Source organism: Argopecten irradians, chromosome 1 (assembly GCF_041381155.1).
Source record: "Argopecten irradians isolate NY chromosome 1, Ai_NY, whole genome shotgun sequence".
Classification (NCBI taxonomy): domain Eukaryota; kingdom Metazoa; phylum Mollusca; class Bivalvia; order Pectinida; family Pectinidae; genus Argopecten; species Argopecten irradians.
Genome location: NC_091134.1, coordinates 69,828,466 through 69,853,248, shown reverse-complemented (window position 1 = coordinate 69,853,248; position 24,783 = coordinate 69,828,466). Strand labels below are relative to the sequence as shown.

The 24,783-nt window shown below is 37.4% G+C and overlaps 1 protein-coding gene across 1 annotated transcript in view; it reads right to left on the bottom strand.

Annotated features, from left to right (window-relative positions):
- Positions 1 to 24,783, bottom strand: part of LOC138306851 (uncharacterized) — a 92,532-nt gene that overhangs the window by 5,703 nt on the left and 62,046 nt on the right. The window contains exons 3-5 of the mRNA XM_069247357.1: positions 4,049 to 4,245; positions 3,516 to 3,753; positions 154 to 1,364 (exon numbers count right to left, since the gene is read on the bottom strand). Coding sequence (XP_069103458.1) covers positions 154 to 1,364; positions 3,516 to 3,753; positions 4,049 to 4,245 — 1,646 coding nt within the window. The remainder of the gene's footprint in view (positions 1 to 153; positions 1,365 to 3,515; positions 3,754 to 4,048; positions 4,246 to 24,783) is intronic.

Here is a 24,783-nt window from a genome sequence, read left to right as displayed (position 1 = left end):
GAAGTTACCAGTACATTGAGTTCTCAAATACATTTTATTTAACGTAATAACTATGAGAAAAAAAAGATTATTCAAACACAAATCTTTTGTATTGACAAACTATCATTGCTGCCGTGAAAAAAAAATACAAAAAAATAATTTTATAAAACTTACCTTCTGTTTAAATTGAGCTTTCTGGAATGATTCTAAATTCTTATAATTGTGAGAAAAACGGATTTCTTCAACAGATGATGATAAGTCCTCATCAGAACTTTCCATTTGTGCTGTAGAGTACTTTGACTTCCGTTTGAATATCGGACTATAATGTTTACATTTGCTTTTCAGCACTTCTTCTCGGAGTTTCCGTGTTGGAGAGTCCCCTTTCGGACTTCTCCGGATAGGAGATGCAGGTAAAGAAGCACTGTGATTAATTTCAAAGTCAGGTGTGCTCACAGAAAATGGATCCCTGTGGAGGCCGGGGCCATCATCACTGAAGAAATCTTTGGACTTTAAAGTACATGAGTGTGATTTTGGTGAATATGACGGACTACTTGTTATACTCCCATTATCAGTTAGGTTCATGTGTGAATCCATGTAATCCACACTATCGTCTGTCGCTAAGGAATCTACACTTTCTCTCCGGTCAAATAATAATTCTGGTACACCCTTGCCGGCATCCTTCAGCAGTTCCTCTGACGCTGCCAGATACAACCGTTTTTGATGTTCAGATGTTAGATTAGATGTTGGTGTTAGTTGACTTGAATCACAAATTACTGTATTTTCATGGTTTGTCTCCACGGTTTTACTGTAATCGTTGTCATCGTCTATAAACTTTATACCACAATTGGCACGATCCGCCCATCGGTTCTCCTCATCATATTTCATAATGTGTTCTACTTCATTATGTAAACTTGTCCGCATCACACCATTCATGGTTGGACTATGGTTCACCTCAGAATTCCCACTTTCCTCTGATGCAGAGGAAACGTTCACCTCCGTCACTTGAGATCCAGTGGATAAGTTTTTGACCTTTGGCTTGGCCCCTTGGCCGACATATTTATCTTTGAGCACTGAATTGGAGTCACAATTAAAGGCATTGTTTTGAGCAAGAGATTCTGTGGCGGGCGACAGTGACCTATTTTTCATGTTTGGCGTCCTTAAAGGTCTCTCAGTACCAACTAACACATTACTAATACCACAACTATCGCCCATCAGGTCCAACAAAGGTTTGTTTTCTTCACTCTGATTGGTTGAAGAATTGGATGGAAGCACGTCAACTACAACTTGGTTTTTGTTGTTGCTCCCGGCAACAGCAGTTTCTGTGACAACAAGTATTCCTTCATCATGACAGTAGTCTGCACCATCATATAACATTTCATCAAAAGCTACAAAAGACAAAAAAATATCATGATATTATATGGAACAAAAGCTGCATACATATGGTAAGGGAAAAACATAAAAAAGAATGTTAAGTCACCATTATAAAGTAAGCTTTCATTGAAACCTTGAATAGACACTAACAATATCATATCATGTTATAATAAAAGTCTCCACTATCATATCAAAAGCTTCTGACAGCCTTTTTGACCTGAATTTCTACTAAGTTGTCATTGTTATTGAATAGAAGTTATTTTGTGAAGATTATAGTTTATTTGACCCCTTTTGAACTTGGATAAACTTTCACCCTTGTATGTTGCAATCCCTATAAATATGTATGTTGGGTCCCTGAGTGGTGTACAGCAGCAATTGGTCATCTGAGCTCTTAATCTCAGGTGACCAAAAATGAGTAATAAAGTATATTTTATTCAATCAACATAATAATGGATTTTACCACATAGATACATAGTGGTAGTCTATGTGTCTTATCAAACCACATAGCTATATATATATAGAGGTAGCCTGTGTATCTTATCAAACCACATAGCTATATATATATAGAGGTAGCCTGTGTATCTTATCAAACCACATAGCTATATATATATAGAGGTAGCCTGTGTATCTTATCAAACCACATAGCTATATATATATAGAGGTAGCCTGTGTATCTTATAAACCACATAGCTATATATATATAGAGGTAGTCTGTGTGTCTTATCAAACCACATAGCTATATATATATAGAGGTAGCCTGTGTATCTTATCAAACCACATAGCTATATATATATAGAGGTAGCCTGTGTATCTTATCAAACCACATAGCTATATATATATAGAGGTAGCCTGTGTATCTTATCAAACCACATAGCTATATATATATAGAGGTAGCCTGTGTATCTTATCAAACCACATAGCTATATATATATAGAGGTAGCCTGTTTTATCAAACCACATAGCTATATATATATAGAGGTAGCCTGTGTATCTTATCAAACCACATAGCTATATATATATAGTGGTAGTTTGTGTGTCTTATCAAACCACATAGCTATATATATATAGAGGTAGTCTGTGTGTCTTATCAAACCACATAGCAATATATATAGAGGTAGTCTGTGTGTCTTATCAAACCACATAGCTATATATATATAGAGGTAGTCTGTGTGTCTTATCAAACCACATAGCTATATATATATAGTGGTAGTTTGTGTGTCTTATCAAACCACATAGCAATATATATAGTGGTAGTCTATGTGTCTTATCAAACCACATAGCTATATATATATAGAGGTAGCCTGTGTATCTTATCAAACCACATAGCTATATAAATATAGTGGTAGTTTGTGTGTCTTATCAAACCACATAGCTATATATATATAGAGGTAGTCTGTGTGTCTTATCAAACCACATAGCTATATATATATAGTGGTAGTTTGTGTGTCTTATCAAACCACATAGCAATATATATAGTGGTAGTTTGTGTGTCTTATCATACCACATAGCTATAAATATATAGAGGTAGTCTGTGTATCTTATCAAACCACATAGCTATATATATAGAGGTAGTCTGTGTATCTTATCAAACCACAAAGCTATATATATAGAGAGAGGTAGTCTGTGTGTCTTATCAAACCACATAGCTATAAATATAGAGAGAGGTAGTCTGTGTATCTTATCAAACCACAAAGCTATATATATAGAGAGAGGTACTCTGTGTGTCTTATCAAACCACATAGCTATAAATATATATAGGTAGTCTGTGTGTCTTATCAAACCACATAGCTATATATATATAGAGGTAGTCTGTGTGTCTTATCAAACCACATAGCTATATATATAGAGGTAGCCTGTGTGTCTTATCAAACCACATAGTCTGTCTTATCAAACCACATAGCTATATATATATAGAGGTAGCCTGTATGTCTTATCAAACCACATAGCTATATATATATAGTGGTAGTTTGTGTGTCTTATCAAACCACATAGCAATATATATAGAGGTAGTCTGTGTGTCTTATCAAACCACATAGCTATATATATATAGAGGTAGTCTGTGTGTCTTATCAAACCACATAGCTATAAATATATAGAGGTAGTCTATGTGTCTTATCAAACCACATAGCTATAAAGAGTGATAGTCTTTGTGTCTTATCACCTACATGACTGATCACTTTCCTCCTCAATGGCGCGTGCTGGTGAAAAGTTGGGGTCACGGCTCAGTAGCTGACCATCACTGCGAATCTCGGTCACGGTAATGGTCATCTGGCGAGGCTGTAGGTGGAGTAAGCTCGTCTTGTAGAGAATGTGACCTAGATCTTCTGGCAGGAATGGCATGGTCCCTGTGATGTGGAACTTGGTGCCCCATATGTTAGATGTGACTTCTAACAGCTTCGAGCTCTGTCAATTAGCAGAGATTAATTTTATAACACAAATCATTTCACATCAAACTTCGAGCGAACAGCACTTCATTTCCATATTTATTACATTTTTGATTATATAAAGCAAGATTTCAAATCAGTTTTAAATCTGCGAAAATCATAAAACTAATCTTAAAATTATTTTTTTATTTTAATGAAAATCAGCCATTAATCTTAGAACAGATATGAATGCAAGATAATATTTATCACATTCATACAGTCATAAACATGAACACCAAGTCATTTCCAAAGTGTGAATCAGAAACGTGACAAACCTCAGGTAAGCTATCGTTGTAGAGGAGCTCGTCCAGAGTACGGAATGTTATAGATCGCTCTACTTTGGCAGCTCGAAACTGTTTTGGCCTTTTCTTGCGTTGCATTCTCGGAGAACCACATCCATCTGTTGAAATGTCGCTGTCAGAATCAGACTCACTTTCATACTGAGGCTCATAAGGAAGGTTTCCATTGGCTGCTGAAAATAAAAGAAAAAGAAATTCAATTTATAATCAATATTAGTACTATAACACTTCAACTAAAACATTTAGTCAGTGACTAACTAATACCCCTCTAGTACCTCCCCATTGAGACCAAGTGTGGCAACCAAATTACATGTAATTTTTGAAAATAGGACCATTATATTTGTCATCCTTTAAAACCAAACATGCTAACCAATGATCCACACGTACAGTTTGTTTATGTTTATTTTGATGTTTTCATTTATTAACCAAGGCAACCAAATGTCCTCAGATGTTTCGAAAACTTTACGTTGTGTTTGCAATACTTTGAAATAGCAATTTCATTCTTAATAAGACAATATCTAAATTTTGTCTAATCAGAAACCTCAATTATAATAAAAAAGTAAATAAATGGATTGCGAAAAAGGTTATATAACTTATACAATTCACTTTCCATGGCCTGGATGAAAGCCACTGAAGGCTCTTTGTTTTAGAGAAACCGGAGTGCCCAGAGAACAAGAGGCCCATGGGCCTTAACGGTCATCTGACTCATGGCACAAAACAACAAAGTCACAGTATAAAGTATCGGTTAACGATTAATATAAACAATACAAGGAACTCCTTAGTTGAATATGTAAGTTTCTGAAAAAGGTAAATGTCATTTGTTGAACAAACTTGATAGCCCTTCATCCAAATATGGTCGAAACCCATTCAAGGATTAATATAAGGAGGAGTCAGATTTTAAAGCCAAATTTCAGCAAAGCTCCCATTTTGGACCGCGGTCATACTATCCCCATGGGTCTTACCTCGGTCCTTTATAAAATATGATTGTCATTACCTAAAGTTCCCCCTTCTGAATCAATTAAAACCACTATAGACCAATTTTCATTAAGATCGGAGACTGAAACCTTAAAACAGGAAGTGGGCCAGCGGCCATCTTGGAATACCAAAATCTTTAAGAAATTTTTTGCATGTTGTTTGGCATCAATTAAAACCCCTATAGACCAATTTTCATTGAGATCGGAGACTGAAACCTTAAAACAGGAAGTGGGCCAGTGGCCATCTTGGAATACCAAAATCTTTACGAAAATGTTTGCATGTTGTTCGGCATCAATTAAAACCCCTATAGACCAATTTTCATTGAGATCGGAGACTGAAACCTTAAAACAGGAAGTGGGCCAGCGGCCATCTTGGAATACCAAAATCTTTACGAAAATGTTTGCATGTTGTTCGGCATCAATTAAAACCCCTATAGACCAATTTTCATTGAGATCGGAGACTGAAACCTTAAAACAGGAAGTGGGCCAGCGGCCATCTTGGAATACCAAAATCTTTACAAAAATGTTTGCATGTTGTTCGGCATCAATTAAAACCCCTATAGACCAATTTTCATTGAGATCGGAGACTGAAACCTTAAAACAGGAAGTGGGACAGCAACCATCTTGGAATACCAAAATCTTTACGAAAATGTTTGCATGTTGTTCGGCATCAATTAAAACCCCTATAGACCAATTTTCATTGAGATCGGAGACTGAAACCTTAAAACAGGAAGTGGGCCAGCGGCCATCTTGGAATACCAAAATCTTTACGAAAATGTTTGCATGTTGTTCGGCATCAATTAAAACCCCTATAGACCAATTTTCATTGAGATCGGAGACTGAAACCTTAAAACAGGAAGTGAGCCAGCTAAAATTAAGAAAATTTGCCCTTTTGGGGCCCCACCCCTCAGTTCCTAGGGTTCATACCAGACTCATTTATATAAAATATAATTGTGTTTCCCCAATGATGCTTCACACCAAATATGGATAAAATTCATCCAAGGATGGAGGAGGAGTAGGATTTTAAATCTAAAATCAAGAAAATTTCCCCATTTGGGGCCCCACCTCTCAGCCCCTAGGGGTCGGACCATGCTCATTTATATCAAATATGATTGTCCGTCCCCAATGATGTTTCACACCAAATATGGATGAAATCCATCCAAGGATGAAGGAGGAGTAGGATTTTAAAGCTAAAATTAAGAAAATTTGCCCATTTGGGGCCCCACCCCTCAGCCCCTAGGGGTTGGACCACGCTCATTTACATCAAATATGATTATCCTTCCCCAATAATGTTTTACACTAAATATAGATGAAATAAATCCAAATAAGGAGGAGTAGGATTTTAAAGCTAAAATTAAGAAAATTTGCCCTTTGGGGGCCCCACCCCTCAGCCCCTAGGGGTTGGACCACGCTCATTTATATAAAATATGATTGTCCGTCCCAAATAATGTTTCACACCAAATATGGATGAAATCCATCCAAGGATGAAGGAGAAGTAGGATTTTAAAGCTAAAATTAAGAAAATTTGCCTTTTTGGGGCCCTACCCCTCAGCCCCTAGGGGTCGGACCAGGCTCATTTATATAAAATATGTTTGTCCATCCCAAATGATGTTTCACACCAAATATGGATGAAATCCATCCAAGGATGAAGGAGGAGTAGGTTTTTAAAGCTAAAATTAAGAAAATTTGCCCTTTTGGGGCCCCACCATTCAGCCCCTAGGGGTCGGACCAAGCTCATTTATATAAAATATGATTGTCCTTCATCAATAATGTTTCACACCAAATATGGATGAAATCCATCCAAGGATAAAGGAGGAGTAGGATTTTAAAGCTAAAATAAGAAAATTCGCCCTTTTGGGGCCCCGCCCCTCTGACCCTAGGGGTCGGACCAGGCTCATTTATATAAAATATGATTGTCCTTCCCTAATGAAGTTTCACACCAAATATGGATGAAATCCATCCAAGGATGAAGGAGGAGTAGGATTTTAAAGCTAAAATTAAGAAAATTTGCCCTTTTGAGGCCCTGCCCCTCTGACCCTAGGGGTCGGACCAAGCTCATTTATATAAAATATGATTGTCCTTCCCCAATGAAGTTTCACACCAAATATGGATGAAATCCATCCAAGGATGAAGGAGGAGTAGGATTTTAAAGCTTAAAATAAGAAAATTTGCCCTTTTGGTGCCCCACCCCTCAGCCCCTAGGGGTCGGACCAGGCTCATTTATATAAAATATGATTGTCCTTCCCTAATGATGCTTCAAACCAAATATGGATGAAATCCATCAAAGGATGAAGGAGGAGTAGGCTTTTGTATAAATAGTCTTACGCACGACGCACGGCGCACGGCGGACGGCGGACGGCGCACGACGACGGACGAAACACGATGACAATAGGTCATCCTGACCTTTGGTCAGATGACCTAAAAACCCACATGATTGGGCAGGTGACCACTAACCTTTTCACATCCGTGCTGGGTACAGAACCCGGCCAGCTAGGTGAAAGGCAAGCGGCTTAACCACTACACCACCCGATCACTCTTATTATTCTATTCTATGGTAACCGTTGTAAAACCATTTGATTGAGTCAAAATTCATACTTATTCTTTGCAGTACGAAACAAAAATTTACACACTCATTCTAGCACAAAAAAACAACACTTTTCCATTTGGTACATGTCAGTCAGTTTGACAAAACAGGTACATAGTCTTCCAAATCAATAAGACAACTTATTCTCATTGTGTCTAACAACAATAACCCTTCAATGGTAAGCCTGTAGGAATTCCCAACTGAGGGCATGTTTTATCATCAAAATATGTCAGATGAGAATATCAAGTTCCTATCCTGAGGGCTAATGAATGTATTTGGTCCTGTGAGGGAAGTTAATTCTCTGTTTGTTCCATTGTGACATACTTGTAGGATCAGTTTCACAGAATATGACCTGTCTTTAAGTAGCAGAGTATCAACAAACTGACAGACTCCGGGCGGACAACATACAGATATAAATGGTGGCTGATATCACATCCATCTATATCTATAGGAAACTCATCACTACTTCTTAATGGTAGTCACGTGGACAACGTAAACAAGTACATGTAAACTTGTGTGATACATCACAAAGGCTATCACGCACATTTCAGTTCTGCTGTCTACTATTAATTAGGTCAGGTTCTTGTTCTTAGGACAAATATCCAACAAAACATTTCCACAACAGTAATACAATAAGTTATATTTCTCAAAAATAATCACTCACAGGACAAGGATGGTTCAGAACGTTTAACAGCCTGGTTTATCCCCAGTAAAGCTGGTCAAACAATATCAACATGCTATTTCATACTTGGACACAAGAGAGAACATACACAGAGGCTTGTAGATATTTGAGTCTTTAATAGATTAATATATTTTAATTTGACAGAATGGAATATCTAACGGCAATCTATCATATAGTCATTGACCTGTTCCTGCTGTATGATCATCTGGGTAATGTAGGTTGGGGATTACCTATTCCTGCTGTATGATCATCTGGGTAATGTAGGTTGGGGATTACCTATTCCTGCTGTATGATCATCTGGGTAATGTAGGTTGGGCTGGGGGTACTTAATGCCATCAGTCACTGCTTGGACTTAGTGCTGGATTGTCAAAATAAAATCTCAGAAAGTTTTACATTCTAACAATGATATTTGTGTATTGAAGAAACACTTGTTACTCACCTTTTCTAATAGGGGTTAAATTTTCATGTAATACCATTCATAAAAAACAGAAGATGTACAAAGATGTGAGCTAAAAACAAATCACTGGGTCTGTGAGATCTGTGGCCTTACCCATGACAATATAAATGAGTTGATTTTGAGATTTTATTGGTCTGTAGCCTGTGAGATGACAGGACAAATGGATTTGCCAATATCTTACCATGGGAATGATTAGGTATGGAGTGTAAGCTACAGTGGTTTGTAATTCATCAACAGGCGTATGTGATCCTTACTAACAGATGTCTAATGATGGATGGACACTGGAAATCTCCAGTGACAGAACTACTGAATAGCCATCTTGACCACAGCATAGTTGACAGTTACATACCCTACATAGTAACAGCTGATTCATTAAGGGTGACAAAAACAGGTTAAACAAGAGGCCCACGGTCACCTGATATTTGATACAAATTAGTTATGTCATTTACTAGCCAACTGATGTCTTTTGTTCATGAAATAGGAACATAGATCTAATAGGATCTAATTACATACAAAGTTTCATTAAGGTTGGTGCATATTAACTCACAAAATCGTGTTCACAAGGTTCAGTAATTATAATTGCAAAGGGAAATAACTCGGTAACTAAATTACAGCTGAATCAAGCTGATTTTCGAACTTGTCCAAGATCTTTCGATTGTTTCTACATACAGTTTCATTAAGCTGAGTACATATTTACTCAAGTTATCATGTTCACAACGTCCAATAATAATAATTAGTGCAAAGGGCAATAATCTAGTAAATTACAGTTGAATCAAGCTGATTTTCAAACTTTGCCGAAATATTTCCAATGTTAGTATACACACAAAGTCTCATTAAGCTTGGTTCATATTTACTCAAGATATTATGTTCAAAAGGTCCAATAATAATTATTAGTGCAAAAACTAACTCCGTAAATTACCATTGAATCAAGCTGAATTTCAAACACATTCGAGATCTTCCCAATGTTAGTCTACACAAAAAGTTTCATTAAGCTCAGTTAATATTTACTCAAGTTATCATGTTCACATGTTTCAATAATAATTAGTAGTGCAAAGGGCAATAACTCCATAAATTACTGTCGAATCAAACTGAATTTTGAACTCTTACAGAATCTTTCCAATATCAGTCTACACACAAAGTTTCATGAAGCTAGGTTAATATTAAGTTATCTTGTTCACAAGGAAATGTTAAATGTACGTCGCATGATGACGGACAAAAGACTATCGCAATAGGTCACTGACCTATGGTCAGGTGACCTAAAAACTTTTGTATTGATACAATTTTTTCCCCTTTTCAGACGGAGCTTGTAATATGGTCATCGTTTCCAGGAAAGTAACAGTCATTTTTAGAGGTGACCTAGTTACTGGTGTTGGAATTGGTGGTTCTATAAGGACACATGATCTGTCAAACCAGTTTTCATTTCAATACTGTTTGCTAATGTCTTTCTTATCCAAATGGCTTACAAGGAAGGCATACCCAAAGGGCTTACAAGGCAGGCATATCCAAAAGGCTTACAAGGCAGGCATATCCAAAAGGCTTACAAGGCAGGCATACCCAAAGGGCTTACACGGCATGCATACCCAAAAGGCTTACAAGGCAGGCATACCCAAAAGGCTTACAAGGCTTGCATACCCAAAAGGCTTCTAAGGCAGGCATACCCAAAGGGCTTACACGGCATGCATACCCAAAAGGCTTACAAGGCTTGCATACCCAAAGGGCTTACATGGCAGGTATATCCAAAGACTTACATGACAGGCATATTCAAAGGGCTTACAAGGCATGCATACCCAAAAGGCTTACAAGGCATGCATACCCAAAAGGCTTACAAGGCTTGCATATCCAAAAGGCTTACATGGCAGGTATATCCAAAAGGCTTACAAGGCAGGCAGATCCAAAGGGCTTACAAGACTGGCATATCCAAAGGGCTTACATGGCAGGTATATCCAAAAGGCTTACAAGGCAGGCAGATCCAAAGGGCTTACAAGACTGGCATATCCAAAGGGCTTACATGGCAGGTATATCCAAAAGGCTTACAAGGCAGGCAGATCCAAAGGGCTTACAAGACTGGCATATCCAAAGGGCTTACATGGCAGGTATATCCAAAAGGCTTACAAGGTAGGCATATTCAAAGACTTACATGACAGGCATATTCAAAGGGCTTACAAGGCAGGCATACCCAAAGGCTTACAAGGCAGGAATATCCAAAGGGCTTACAAGGCAGGCATATCCAAAGGGCTTACATGGCAGGTATATCCAAAGGACTTACAAGGCATGCATATCTAAAGTGCTTACAAAGCAGGCATATTCAAAGGGTTTAAAAACCAAGCATATTCATAGGGTTTACAAGGTAGGCATATCCAAAAGGCTTATATGGCAGGAATATCCAAAGGGCTTACAAAGCAAGCATAGCCAAAGGACTTACATGGCAGGCATATTCAAAGCACTTACAAGGCAGGGCTATTCAAAGGGCTTATAAGGCAATATTATCCAAAGGGCTTACATGTCAGGCAAATCCAAAAGACTTACAAGGCAGGCATATCCGAAGGGTTTACCGGGCAGGCATATCCAAAGGGCTTAAAAGAAGAGGGGAAAGAACTCTGCTGTAACATAAGCTGGCCAAATCTTTTGACTGTAGGGCCAGGCCAGTGAACCTACAACGATGATGGACAGACTAGTGGACGCTGTCCAGTCTAATGGTCAATATTAGCCTTGATGTCTAGACTTAACATCACTTCCAACCACAACAAGAGGCCCATGGGCCTTTACGGTCATCTGACTCATGGCACAAAACAACAAAGTCACAGTATAAAGTAGTGGTTAACAATTAATATAAATAATACAAGGAACTCCTTAGTTGAATATGTAAGTTTCTGAAATAGGTAAATGTCATTTGTTGAACAAACTTGGTAGCCCTTCATCCATATATGGTTGTAACCCATTCAAGGATTAATATAAGGAGTCAGATTTTAAAGCCAAATTTCAGCTAAGCTCCCAGTTTGGACCTCCGCTGTACTATCCCCATGGGTCTAAGCCTGGTCCTTTAAAGTTCCCCCTTCTGAATCAATTAAAACCCCTATAGACCAATTATCATTGAGATCTGGAATGGAATGAACCCGAACACAGGAAGTGGGCCAGCAGCCATCTTGAAATACCAAAATTTTTACAAAAATGTTTGCATGTTGTTCGGCATCAATTAAAACCCCTTTATAGACCAATTTTCATTAAGATCAGAGACTGAAACCTTAAAACAGGAAGTGGGCCAGCGGCCATCTTGGAATACAATAATCTTTACGAAAATGTTTGCACGTTGTTCGGCATCAATTAAAACCTCTATAGACCAATTTTCATTGAGATCAGAGACTGAAACCTAAAAACAGGAAGTGGGCCAGATAAAATTAAGAAAATTTGCCCTTTTGGGGCCACCCCTCAGCCCCAAGGGGTCGGACCAGGCTCTTTTATATAAAATATGATTGTCCTTCCCCAATGATGTTTAACACCAAATATAAATGAAATCCATCCAAGGATGAAGGAGGAGTAGGATTTTAAAGCTTAAAATAAGAAAGTTTGCCCTTTTGGGGCCCCATCCCTCAGCCCCTAGGGGTCGGACCAGGCTCATTTATATAAAATATGATTGTCCTTCCCCAATGATGTTTCACACTAAATATGGATGAAATCCATCCAAGGATGAAGGAGGAGTAGGATTTTAAAGCTAAAATAAGAAAGTTTGCCCTTTTGGGGCCCCACATCTCAGCCCCTAGGGGTCGGACCAGGCTCATTTATATAAAATATGATTGTCCTTCCCCAATGATGTTTCAAACCAAATATAAATGAAATCCATCCAAGGATGAAGGAGGAGTAGGATTTTAAAGCTTAAAATAAGAAAGTTTGCCCTTTTGGGGCCCCACCCCTCAGCCCCTAGGGGTCAGACCAGGCTCATTTATATAAAATATGATTGTCCTTGCCAAATGATGTTTCACACTAAATATGGATGAAATCCATCCAAGGATGAAGGAGGAGTAGGATTTTAAAGCTTAAAATAAGAAAGTTTGCCCTTTTGGGACCCCATCCCTCAGCCCCTAGAGGTCAGACCTATCTCAAATATATAAAATATGATTGTCCTTCCCCAATGATGTTTCACACTAAATATGGATGAAATCCATCCAAGGATGAAGGAGGAGTAGGATTTTAAAGCTAAAATAAGAAAATTTGCCCTTTTGGGGCCCCACATCTCAGCCCCTAGGGGTCGGACCAGGCTCATTTATATAAAATATGATTGTCCTTCCCCAATGATGTTTCAAACCAAATATAAATGAAATCCATCCAAGGATGAAGGAGGAGTAGGATTTTAAAGCTTAAAATAAGAAAGTTTGCCCTTTTGGGGCCCCACCCCTCAGCCCCTAGGGGTCAGACCAGGCTCATTTATATAAAATATGATTGTCCTTGCCAAATGATGTTTCACACTAAATATGGATGAAATCCATCCAAGGATGAAGGAGGAGTAGGATTTTAAAGCTTAAAATAAGAAAATTTGCCCTTTTGGGACCCCATCCCTCAGCCCCTAGAGGTCAGACCTATCTCAAATATATAAAATATGATTGTCCTTGCCAAATAATGTTTCACACTAAATATGGATGAAATCCATCCAAGGATGAAGAAGGAATAGGATTTTAAAGATAAAATAAGAAAATTTGCCCTTTTGGGGCCCCACCCCTCAGCCCCTAGGGGTCGGACCAGGCTCATTTATTTAAAATATGATTGTCCTTCCCCAATGATGTTTCAAACCAAATATAAATGAAAACCATCCAAGGATGAAGGAGGAGTAGGATTTTAAAGCTAAAAATAAGAAAGTTTGCCCTTTTGGGGCCCCATCCCTCAGCCCCTAGGGGTCGGACTAGGCTCATTTATATAAAATATGATTGTCCTTGCCCATTGATGTTTCACACTATGGATGAAATCCATCCAAGGATGAAGGAGGAGTAGGATTTTAAAGCTAAAATAAGAAAATTTGCCCTTTTGGGGCCCCACATCTCAGCCCCTAGAGGTCAGACCAGGCTCATTTATAAAAAATATGATTGTCCTTCCCCAATGATGTTTCAAACCAAATATGGATGAAATCCATCCAAGGATGAAGGAGGAGTAGGATTTTAAAGCTAAAATTAAGAAAATTTGCCCTTTTGGGGCCCCGCTCCTCTGACCCTAGGGGTCGGACCAGGCTCATTTATATAAAATATGATTGTCCTTCCCTAATGAAGTTTCACACCAAATATGGATGAAATCCATCCAAGGATGAAGGAGGAGTAGGATTTTAAAGCTAAAATTAAGAAAATTTGCCCTTTTGGGGCCCCACCCCTCTGACCCTAGGGGTCGGACCAGGCTCGTTTATAAAAAAATATGATTGTCCTTCCCTAATGATGTTTCAAACCAAATATGGATGAAATCCATCAAAGGATGAAGGAGGAGTAGGCTTTTGTATAAATAGTCTTACCCACGACGCACGGCGCACGGCGCACGGCACACGACGACAGACGAAACACGATGACAATAGGTCAGGCTAAAAATTCAAAATTAATGCTTTCAGTTTGATGATTTTGTATAGATATCGATCAGAACCCTTAACTGTCAGATTTAGTTGGATCATGATGCTCGAATAACTCACATTGGTCATTCTGAGTGACATCTCATATATATAGCGTATTATGTACCAAAAATGGGATAGAATGAGATTGGCTTGACCAAGCCTGTAATCTGTAGCAGTCTTATATATCCCCAACGATCCATCAACAAAGACATTATCGCAGTTAAAACTACGTCATCCATCTCATCGTGATTCACAAATAGCTTTCATTACATCGGCCAATCACTAGGTGTCTCAGGCATTTGTTTGTCCTAATTTGATACAGCCATTGGTCCTCTCCCTCACAACGCTGTTATTCTATCATGTAAAGATTAATCTGCAAATCTCCTGTATTCCTATTACTATGACAAATGACATGACATTGGTTTGAGTCCTATCAACTACAAAATATACACACAAGGGTAAAACAAGAGGCCCATGGACCTTAACAGTCATCTGACTGAGGACCTTAGGACCATAACCACCATGGCAACATTTTAAACCCACACACAATATTTGTTTTCATAATGGCAACTGTGGCAGTCTTGATTATTATTTAACCAGCCCAAAAATGCACAAACTTTTATCAGGACAATCCCAGTATCGTTCCAGACTCAATCCCAATGCTGGACTCATATAACAAAATGGCCATAATAGCTGGAACAGCATTTGATGATGGTTAAAGCCTGATGACTATTGGTATTATTTTATGTTTGATGACTTACCTACACTGTATCAAATCCTCCTAGCTCTAACAATAGACTATTTTGTACAAGAGATCATAGAGGAATCATGGTGCCCACAATTGCTAATGTATGGTATTGCCGGTGTTTCTCTTTTTGTTTGCCTCCAAAACAACGATAATTTTAGTGAACACACAGATCTATTTGGAAGTAGTTTTGACTTCTAATGTCAAATTCCGAAAATGACACTCAGTTACCATGTTACTTCTGTTATTGTATAATTGATCTCAAAATAAATCATGCACCACATGGATATGAAGCCAATTCAAAACACGTCATTCCTCTATCACAAGAAGGTGTAGCAAGCTTCACTATTCAAAATTCAAGACGGCTTCATATAAGCTGTGTTGTTTGCACACTTTAGAGACCAAGGAAAACTTATACAGCTGAAATTTGTTAACTCAATTTGAAGACTTATTGTTTCAATTGAAAGCATTTAGTTGGTCCAGTCACCAATCTCTCCACACTGTATAGTGAAATAGACTTCACTTTCATTCTTTTAATGGTACCACCAGCCCTGAGTGAACATAAGCTTTGACTGTATATGGAATTAGAAAAAGATTCATTCGGACATTTCTGTATAATAGCGGTACCATTAAGTATTGACAGACGGAAGACAGATGATGGACCAGGACCAGGATGTCTGACTAAACATTACACAATTCCTGTGTAAACTACTGAAACATTAAGGAAAAGACCCTAGAGCACTATCACTTTCCCTTCTTGTAACAGCAATTTTCCATCGGAGACATGGCCTTCTTTGTGCAGACTGGTTTACCCGTGTATAAGGTTTTGTTTGTAATGCTTACATTTCAGTCTCAAACATTTGAGCCCAATATCTTTTATACCAACACTGACTAAAAGCAATAAAAACAAGAGATCCCAGAGGGATCTTGGCGCCCACCAAAGAATGATCTATGTCTGACAATGGAAAGAGGGATCTTTTCCCTGCTTTTCAAACTTTTTCAAACACACGACATATAAAATTTGAGACAGATCGCTATAGTACTTTCTAAGAAATAGTGGTAACAAACTTCAACAATGAAATCTAAGATGGCGGCCGGTTGGCTATCTTGTTTACCGATCAGTCCCGAAAGGCATTATGCATCAGTCCTAAAAGGTACTATGCACAACTATGGTACAAGGGGAACCTACACATAAAATTTGAGAGAGATCCCTTCAGTACTTTCTGAGAAATAGCGGTAACAAACTTAAACAATCAAAATCCAAGATGGCCGTCGGTCGGCCATCTTGTTTACCGATCGGTCACAAATAACAATATGCACAACTAGGGTCCTTGGGGAACCTTCATATGAAATTTGTGAACGATACCTTTAGTACTTTTTGAGAAATAGCGGTAACAATCTTTAACTATCAAAATCCAAGATGGCCGCCTGTTGGCCATCTTGTTGAACGATCGGTCCCAAAATGCAATATGCACAACTAGGGCCCTAGGAGAACCTATATACGAAATTTGAGAAAGACCCCTTCAGTACTTTTTGAGTAATAGCTGTAACAAACTTTAACTATCAAAATCCAAGATGGCCACCTGTCGGCCATCTTGTTCACCGATCGGTCCCAAAATGCAATATGCACAACTAGGGCTCTAGGGGAATCTATGTATGAAATTTGAGAAAGATCCCTTCAGTACTTTTTGAGAAATAGCAGTAACAAACTTTAACTATCAAAATACAAGATGGCTGCCTGTCTGCCATCTTGTTGACCGATCGGTCCCAAAATGCAATATGCACAACTAGGGCTCTAGGGGAACCTACATATGAAATTTGAGAAAGATCCCTTCAGTACTTTTTGAGAAATAGTGGTAACAAAATTTAACTATCAAAATCCAAGATGGCCGCCTGTCGGCCATCTTGTTGACCGATCGGAGCCAAAATGCAATATGCACAACTAGGGTCCTAGGGGAACCTGTATATGAAATTTGAGAAACATCCTTTCAGCACTTTTTGAGAAATAGCGGTAACAAACTTTAACTATCAAAATCCAAGATGGCCGCCTGTCGGCCATCTTGTTGAACGATCGGTCCCAAAATGCAATATGCACAACTAGGGCCCTTGGGGAACCTACATATGAAATTTGAGAAAGATCCCTTCAGTACTTTCTGAGAAATAGTGGTAACAAGTATTGTTAACGGACGGACGGACGGACGGACGGACGGACGGAAGGACGGACGGACGACGGACCACGGACGAAAGGCGATTTGAATAGCCCACCATCTAATGATGGTGGGCTAAAAAAAAACCATATACATGTATATGGTGATAAATATATCAAAAAGCTTTCTCCATGTTGAAAATTACCCAACAGTATGAACCCCTTGGTTGATGTGCACACTCTAGGCAAAAGTATGGTGTCTATATAATGGGTACCACCACTGATGTTGAAGATACCATGGATATTCAAGGCACTTTATAGTCCCATACTAGTATGCTATTGGCAAAACTTTAAAGGCATTTCCCACTGGTACGGCACTCTGGCCAGTATTGGGAATGAGAGTCCTTTTGAGATATTTCTATATCATGTGTGCCTTTTTAGCTACAATGATTGGCCGGTACCATAAATTCTGACACCATATCAATGAATGTGCATAGTCATATACTGAAAACCATCATAAGCATGATTGAATTACCTTGGACTATTATGGGATGGATGAATTTTCAGTAACTGTTACTGAACGGTTATGTTCACTAGAACTATTATGAGATATATATGCTTCCTCTGTCAATAACAATTATTAGATAAATGAAATGTGATAAGATTTATCAATCGACTATTTTTGGGATGGATTGGTTGTAAACAAACTAATATGGGCAAGGACCTATCAAAGGTTAAAAACTGACCTATCAAAGGTTAAAAACTGACCTATCAAAGGTTAAAAACTGACCTATCAAAGGTTAAAAACTGACCTATCAAAGGTTAAAGTCAACAACAACAACCTAATAGGTACGCATTGTCTAAACCAAGTTCTAATAGATAAACAAGAGGCCCAGAGGACCTGTATCACTCACCTGGATAGTAATGCCAAGTAATGTTCTGGATACACGTTCATTGCTTCTTTTCTAAAGGAAATTAAATATTCACCTCTATTTCTCCTATCAGGTCAGAGAACAATTTTATACAAATAGAGGTTCCCCAACAGGCGACTGTTGTTTATCATGTTTTTCAAACTCGAGTTAGTTAATTTTTAAATTTGAAAAAAGACACAAGCTTTAGCAAGTGTCTTCTGAATATTTGAAAATTAACTAATGAGAATATAGATAAACATGATTAAACAACAGCCACATGATGGGGAACTTGTTTATCCCATAACGTTAACTTTATATTTATACCGATATATGTAGTCCGAAGTTGAAAGCCAATCGGAATCAAGAGATGTAGGAGTTGACCAACCAGAGGTGCATAGGTGTTTACACACTGGATGTTACGCAAGGATGTTTCTGGCCAAATTTGGTTACAATTCATGCAGAACTCTAGGACAAGTAGTGATTTATAGGATTTACCTCTATTTCCCCTATTGGGCCCCGCCCCTCCTGCTCTGGGGGGGTCAGAGTCAAAATTTATACAAACTCTGTTTCTCTTCCCCCAAGGATGTTTCTGGCCAAATTTGGTTATAATCCATGCAAAACTCTATGACCTAGTAGCGATTTAAATGATTTACCTCTATTTCCCTTTGGGACCCGCCCATCCTACTTCCGGGGGGTCAGAGTCAAAATTTATACAAACTCTGTTTCTCTCCCCCCAAGGATGTTTCTGGCCAGATTAGGTTAAAATCCATGCAGAACTCTATGACAAGAAGCAATTTTTAAAGGAATGACATAAGCTCACCGGCCCTCGAGCCAGGTGAGCTAAAAAAACACTTCAATTTTTTTTACTTCTATATATAGAAGCCTGAATTTAGAGAAAAGAACTACAGTGAAACCTCGATGTATCGAGGTTCAAGGGATCGTCAGAAAAACTTCGAAACATCGAGACTTCGAATTATTCATGGTTGCAATTAGACCGATTTTTTTACCATGACCAACTATGGTAGCCTAGTTGTGTACTTGTCATCTCCGTTTCGTAAATTTTATAATCACTGTATTTACCACAAACAAAACAAAATAAAAACGAAGTATGCAATTTAATTACACGTATTGCTATCGTTAGCAATATATGTATATTATAAACAAGACTTACGTGAACTAGGCCTAACCCATGTACATGTGCACGTTTGTTGACTAGTTAAGCGATGGTTGATATTACGGAATGATTATAAAAAGGAAAACACATTGTAAAAACAAAACTAAAAAGGGGGAACCGAAAGCGCTACAACACCTACAAAATACTTTGATTTAGAATGATCGATTTGCTCCAGTATGTATGCCAAAGTTTTGCAATGTAAAAGTTTTGAGGATGAGTTACTAATAATGTGGCTCGCTATTTACCGTTCCGTAAATTCTACAAACCGCTACCGATGGCGGCGGCGAACATAAAAAACACGACTAACTGTATCTTTGCCGTACTAATGATTTGATAATGCAGCTTGTAAAAACAAAGCATCAGGTATCAGCCTGATCAGTGATATTAATTATCTCGTTGTCGCGAGACAGGTGTGACAGCATGCTGCGGGGTATCGGCGAACAACTGACCTGTACAGGTAAACTTTTATTCGAATCATCGAGTGTCAGTTACCTATAATTCTATAACAAATGGTCCATGAAAAAAGTTCGATACATCGAGAACTTCGATTCATAAAACTTCGATTCATACATGGGTTAGTTAGTAATGTTATATAGTGAAGAAATTCGGGACCAGACAAAAAGTTCGATACAGCGAGAAATTTGATTCATCGAAGTTCGAATCATCGAGGTTTGACTGTACATGTACCAACCCCTGACCACAAAAGTCTCATTTTTTTAGAAACACATAAATAATTCTATGATTTATATTTCACAATTTACTGAAAGAAGCCACCAGTAATAACCTTTAAGCAATAGCTGATAAAGCTTACCTTCCAATTTAACATTTTAACAGAACATTTTTTTTTTTTTTTTCAGAATATTTTATTGTAGTATTACAATCGGGATTGGGCAACAGGCTATGCCTATATTAGCCCTCTCCCCGATAGCTACATGAATAACAGTACAATACATAAAATCCATCAAATCAATAGAAATAGCATCTCGTTAACAGAAATTACAAATAATTTAGGAGAATCTCAGAAGCTTAAAATAAAGCATAAGAAATTATTGTCAGATAAGTATCACAATTTTTTTACAATATGTTAAAGATGCTCCACCACCAACAAGGAATAAATGAATTTCATTATTTGAGCAATAATTAGCATTTAATCATGTTAATATATATCTATTGAAGTAATTTACAATACATTTGGTGAGTGTGTTCCATATAGGGCACAGTGGCATGGACATTTCTCGGGATGTAATAAATTATTTTATATTTTATTTAGAAGTAAAAAAGAAGTTAAGACTTTCTGTAGAAAACATCAATTCGTTTGCTCATGTATTTGATGGAAAGAAAATAGCATTCGTTGGTGGAAAAGCATATTTAATAAATGTTCACAATATCTTAATGAATAGAATTAAATGTTCTCAGTGTCAATGACATCTCATACAAAACGTCTGGTATCTCTAATGTATTCATGTACAATTTTCAATAGTTTATCATTTGAATTAAAATAATGGCGATTATATCCATAGAGGTAAGTGTCGATAGAATGAGGAATGTTGATATCTAGTGCAAGAATTGAATTACACAAGCGAGTTCTTTGATTATTATAGAGAGGGCAATAAAGGAAATAATGATAGGAATCTTCAATTGGAAAACCACACAGGCAGGCAGGACTGTCGGTTAAATGAGAGTTAAATAAATCAGAGTTTAGATTACTAGCGGAATTTCTTAATTGGCACAATGTAATATTTGTTTGCCTCTCGCCAGAATATTTAAATGCTTCCGAACATATTGGAAAATTATCGGTAATACCAGATTGTAAACATTCCTTTTTTATTGCACGTATGGATGACATAGAGGGAAACGGACAGGACGGAGAGTTCCATTCTGACATTAAAGACGGAAAAAAAGCTATTATTGTATATTTGAGTTCTGGAGATTGGAATATTAAACAATCTAGTATGGCGAAAAGTATAGGCAGTACTGGTGTTAATGAATGGTTGTAGTCGGTCTTTTATATGGTTGGGACAGTTATTGTTGAAGATATTATAAAAAGTGATATTTTGATGAAGATGTCTTCTCTTAATGAGAGGTACAATACCAACTTCATTATATAATATATTATGACTCGTCCCCTTTCTTAAACCTGTAATTATACGTATTGCTTCAAGCTGGATTGACTCCAAGAGGTCACATTCTGCCTGGGTACAATTTGACCACACGATACTAGCATATTCAAGAATAGGTCGGATAAAAGAAGTATATATAGTTGTTAAAGACTTTCTATCTATTTTGTATTTTAACATTCTGAGTATATTTATCTTTTTGTATGCTTTTTCATAAATGAAATTGACATGATTCGACCAATTAGCCATAGAATTAAAGAAGAGACCAAGATGTTTGTGGTTAGCTACATTCACTATTGTACGGTTATTACACCCGGTCCACCCCAACTGCGAATGATAAATATTATGAAGTTCCTTACCGTCAATCGATTGATTTGTAACACAGCGAGAAATTCTGTACCGTGTAGCGATAAACGCTAACACTCTACCGACACAACGTGGCTATTTTTAGACTCGAGTACTGTCGCCAAATCCACAGGTAAATCGCGGGGCGCTCTGGCTACATCAGCTATACCAAACACAATCGTAAATGTTACAAATACCGTAAAATCTTGTGTTACTTACACACCAGTGTACTTTGCACATGTATTTTTTCTTATGGCTTTAAATACTGAAAAAAATCTACTATCGGTATATTTTGCGCATTCAAATTTTGGGGAAAACGATGTCCGGGGAACCACAAATTCAGTGTTATAAAGGTGGTAATTTCATTGCAAAACATTCACAATAAATGCTTGACAACTTGCACAAAAAGTGTTGTATTTAGAAGAAATAACATAATATAATTGCACTGTGCTTGTTTTCTTTTATTGGCCACCGTAACTGAAACAGTGAAATATATCTTGCAGAACATGTCAAAAACATTGGCAGTCCGCCGTATTCGATCCGTACACATGTCAATGTCTGGAGATATTACACATGAATAGTTATCAGAACTATTTGAAAATATTATAATTTAGTTACTTTAATATTGCCACAATAAGTTTTAAGTGTGTTTGAGATCATTAACAAACTTTAAAGAGCATTCCGATAGCATTTACGTTGGCTTGCAATAATCACATCGTGAGTGAACTCACTATCTGTACGGCACCAGATCCAAGCTGATGGCTAACTATATATAACAGTACGGTTAAAATGCCACTAACCTTCTAGCTTGTCAGTTTTGCTGTAATAATATTACAAACCACTTATTGAAAATCCTAAATATAGGACAGTTTAGGACTCGTCTTATAAATCCCACGTGGGTTTTTTTTCACACACGGCCTGCAGCCGGGACATGTTATGGCGGTTCCCTACGTAATGAGCATAGCTAGATCTATAAGGAGTTTCATATGCAGTTTTACTAGAAATATGAAGATTTGTTAAAATATCTAAAATAAAGAAATACTAGTCAAGTGAATTTTTATGCAATTTGAAGAATATTTGTTTTGTTTTTAAGTAGATACAGACGCATTGTTGATGATATATAGATCGGTTAAGCTAACTAGCCATTCAGTTTCGTTAAGCTGGATGAGAGGCCCGAGCGTAGCATCCAGTACCAGTTTACCTGTGGATTTGGCGACAGTACTCGAGTCTAAAAATAGCCACGTTGTGTCGGTAGAGTGTTAGCGTTTATCGCTACACGGTACAGAATTTCTCGCTGTGTTACAAATCAATCGATTGACGGTAAGGAACTTCATAATATTTATCATTCGCAGTTGGGGTGGACCGGGTGTAAAGACTAGGTCAGGATGTAAAGCCTGGGAGTCAGAAAATAGAAGAGCTACTGTTTTATCTGGATTAAAAGCAATTCCCCAAGCGTTTGCCCACAAAGTGATTTTTCTAAGATCAGAATTTAAGATATTTGCAGATTCATGTCCGTCTCCCTCTATAAGTGTATATAATGATGTGTCATCATCAAATAGTTTTACGTTAGAATTTAAAATTTCACTAATATCATTTATGTATAAAAGAAAGAGATAGGGACCTAACACTGAACCTTGTGGTACACCTGCCTGAATGGTTTTCCAAGAAGATCTGAATCCATCAACGACCACTCTCTGCATCCTATTACATAAGTACGATGAAAACCACTTAATCATGTTTCCGCTAATACCATATTTTTTTAATTTATATATAAGACCATCATGCCAAACGCGGTCAAATGCTTTACTAATATCACAGAAAACCATTCTTACTTCTTTACCCTTATCCATATGTTTAACAATTGTATCATATACATTTTGTATATTCAATAATTGAAAAGTAGTTGAATCTTTAGGTAAAAAAACAGATTGATTTTTGGAAATGATATTATTCTCTGAGAGAAAATTAAACATGTATTTGAAAACAATCTTTTCTAGTATTTTACTAAAAATAGAGGTTACAGAGATTGGTCGAAAATTTGATGGATCAGATCGTAGACCTTTGCCTTTATAAATTGGAGTGACATTGGAATGTTTCCATACATTTGGAAGAGTACCGGTAGAAATAGACTTGTTAAATATGATGTGTAGTGGTTTAATTAGCGAATTAGATACATTTTTAATAAATTTGGGGGGAATAGTATCCGGGCCAGCTGGTTTATTAACGTTGAGGAGATGTAACTGGTCTTTAATATCTTGTTCAGTGATATTAATATTAGAGAAGAGATGTTGAGGTTGGGGACAGTTAGGGGGTAAATCATCAGCATTCTTATTGGAGACAGATATAGAAGTAAAATAATCGTTAAAAGATTCAGCTTTATCAATAGGATGTAATTTTAACTCCCCATTTATGACCAATGGGGCATCAGTTTCATTTTTTGATTTTAAATTCATAACTGATTTGGCGATATGCCACCATTTACCAGGAGGGATAGACTTATCAACTAAGGATGATTGGAGTTTACAAAGGTACTTTTCTTTTGCCTCTCGGATAGAAGAAATTACTTGGTTTCGAATGGTTCTAAACTTGTTCCAAGAGGCAGGGGTATTGGTGAATTTAGCTTTAGAATGCTGACGATTTCTCTGTCGTATTTTTACTCTAATGTCATTCGTCATCCAAATTTTATCATTGGGCCTAATAGTTACAGTTTTTTTGGGAACATATTGGTCAATAGCTGAAAGAATTGTATCAGTGAGAATATCATTCATGTTATTAATATCACCTTGTAAGCGTTCATTCCAATCAATAGAATTAAGAAAGTTGTAAGACCCATCATAGTCTGTGTTATTAAAGTATAAAAGAGTTTTTTTAAAAGCATGCTTCTTCAGAGATTTGAAATTTAGCTCTGTAGCTATTGGACAGTGATCACTACAGGACGGACTATGCACTAAGGTATTAGAAACAAGATTAGTATTATTAGTTATGATAACATCTATTA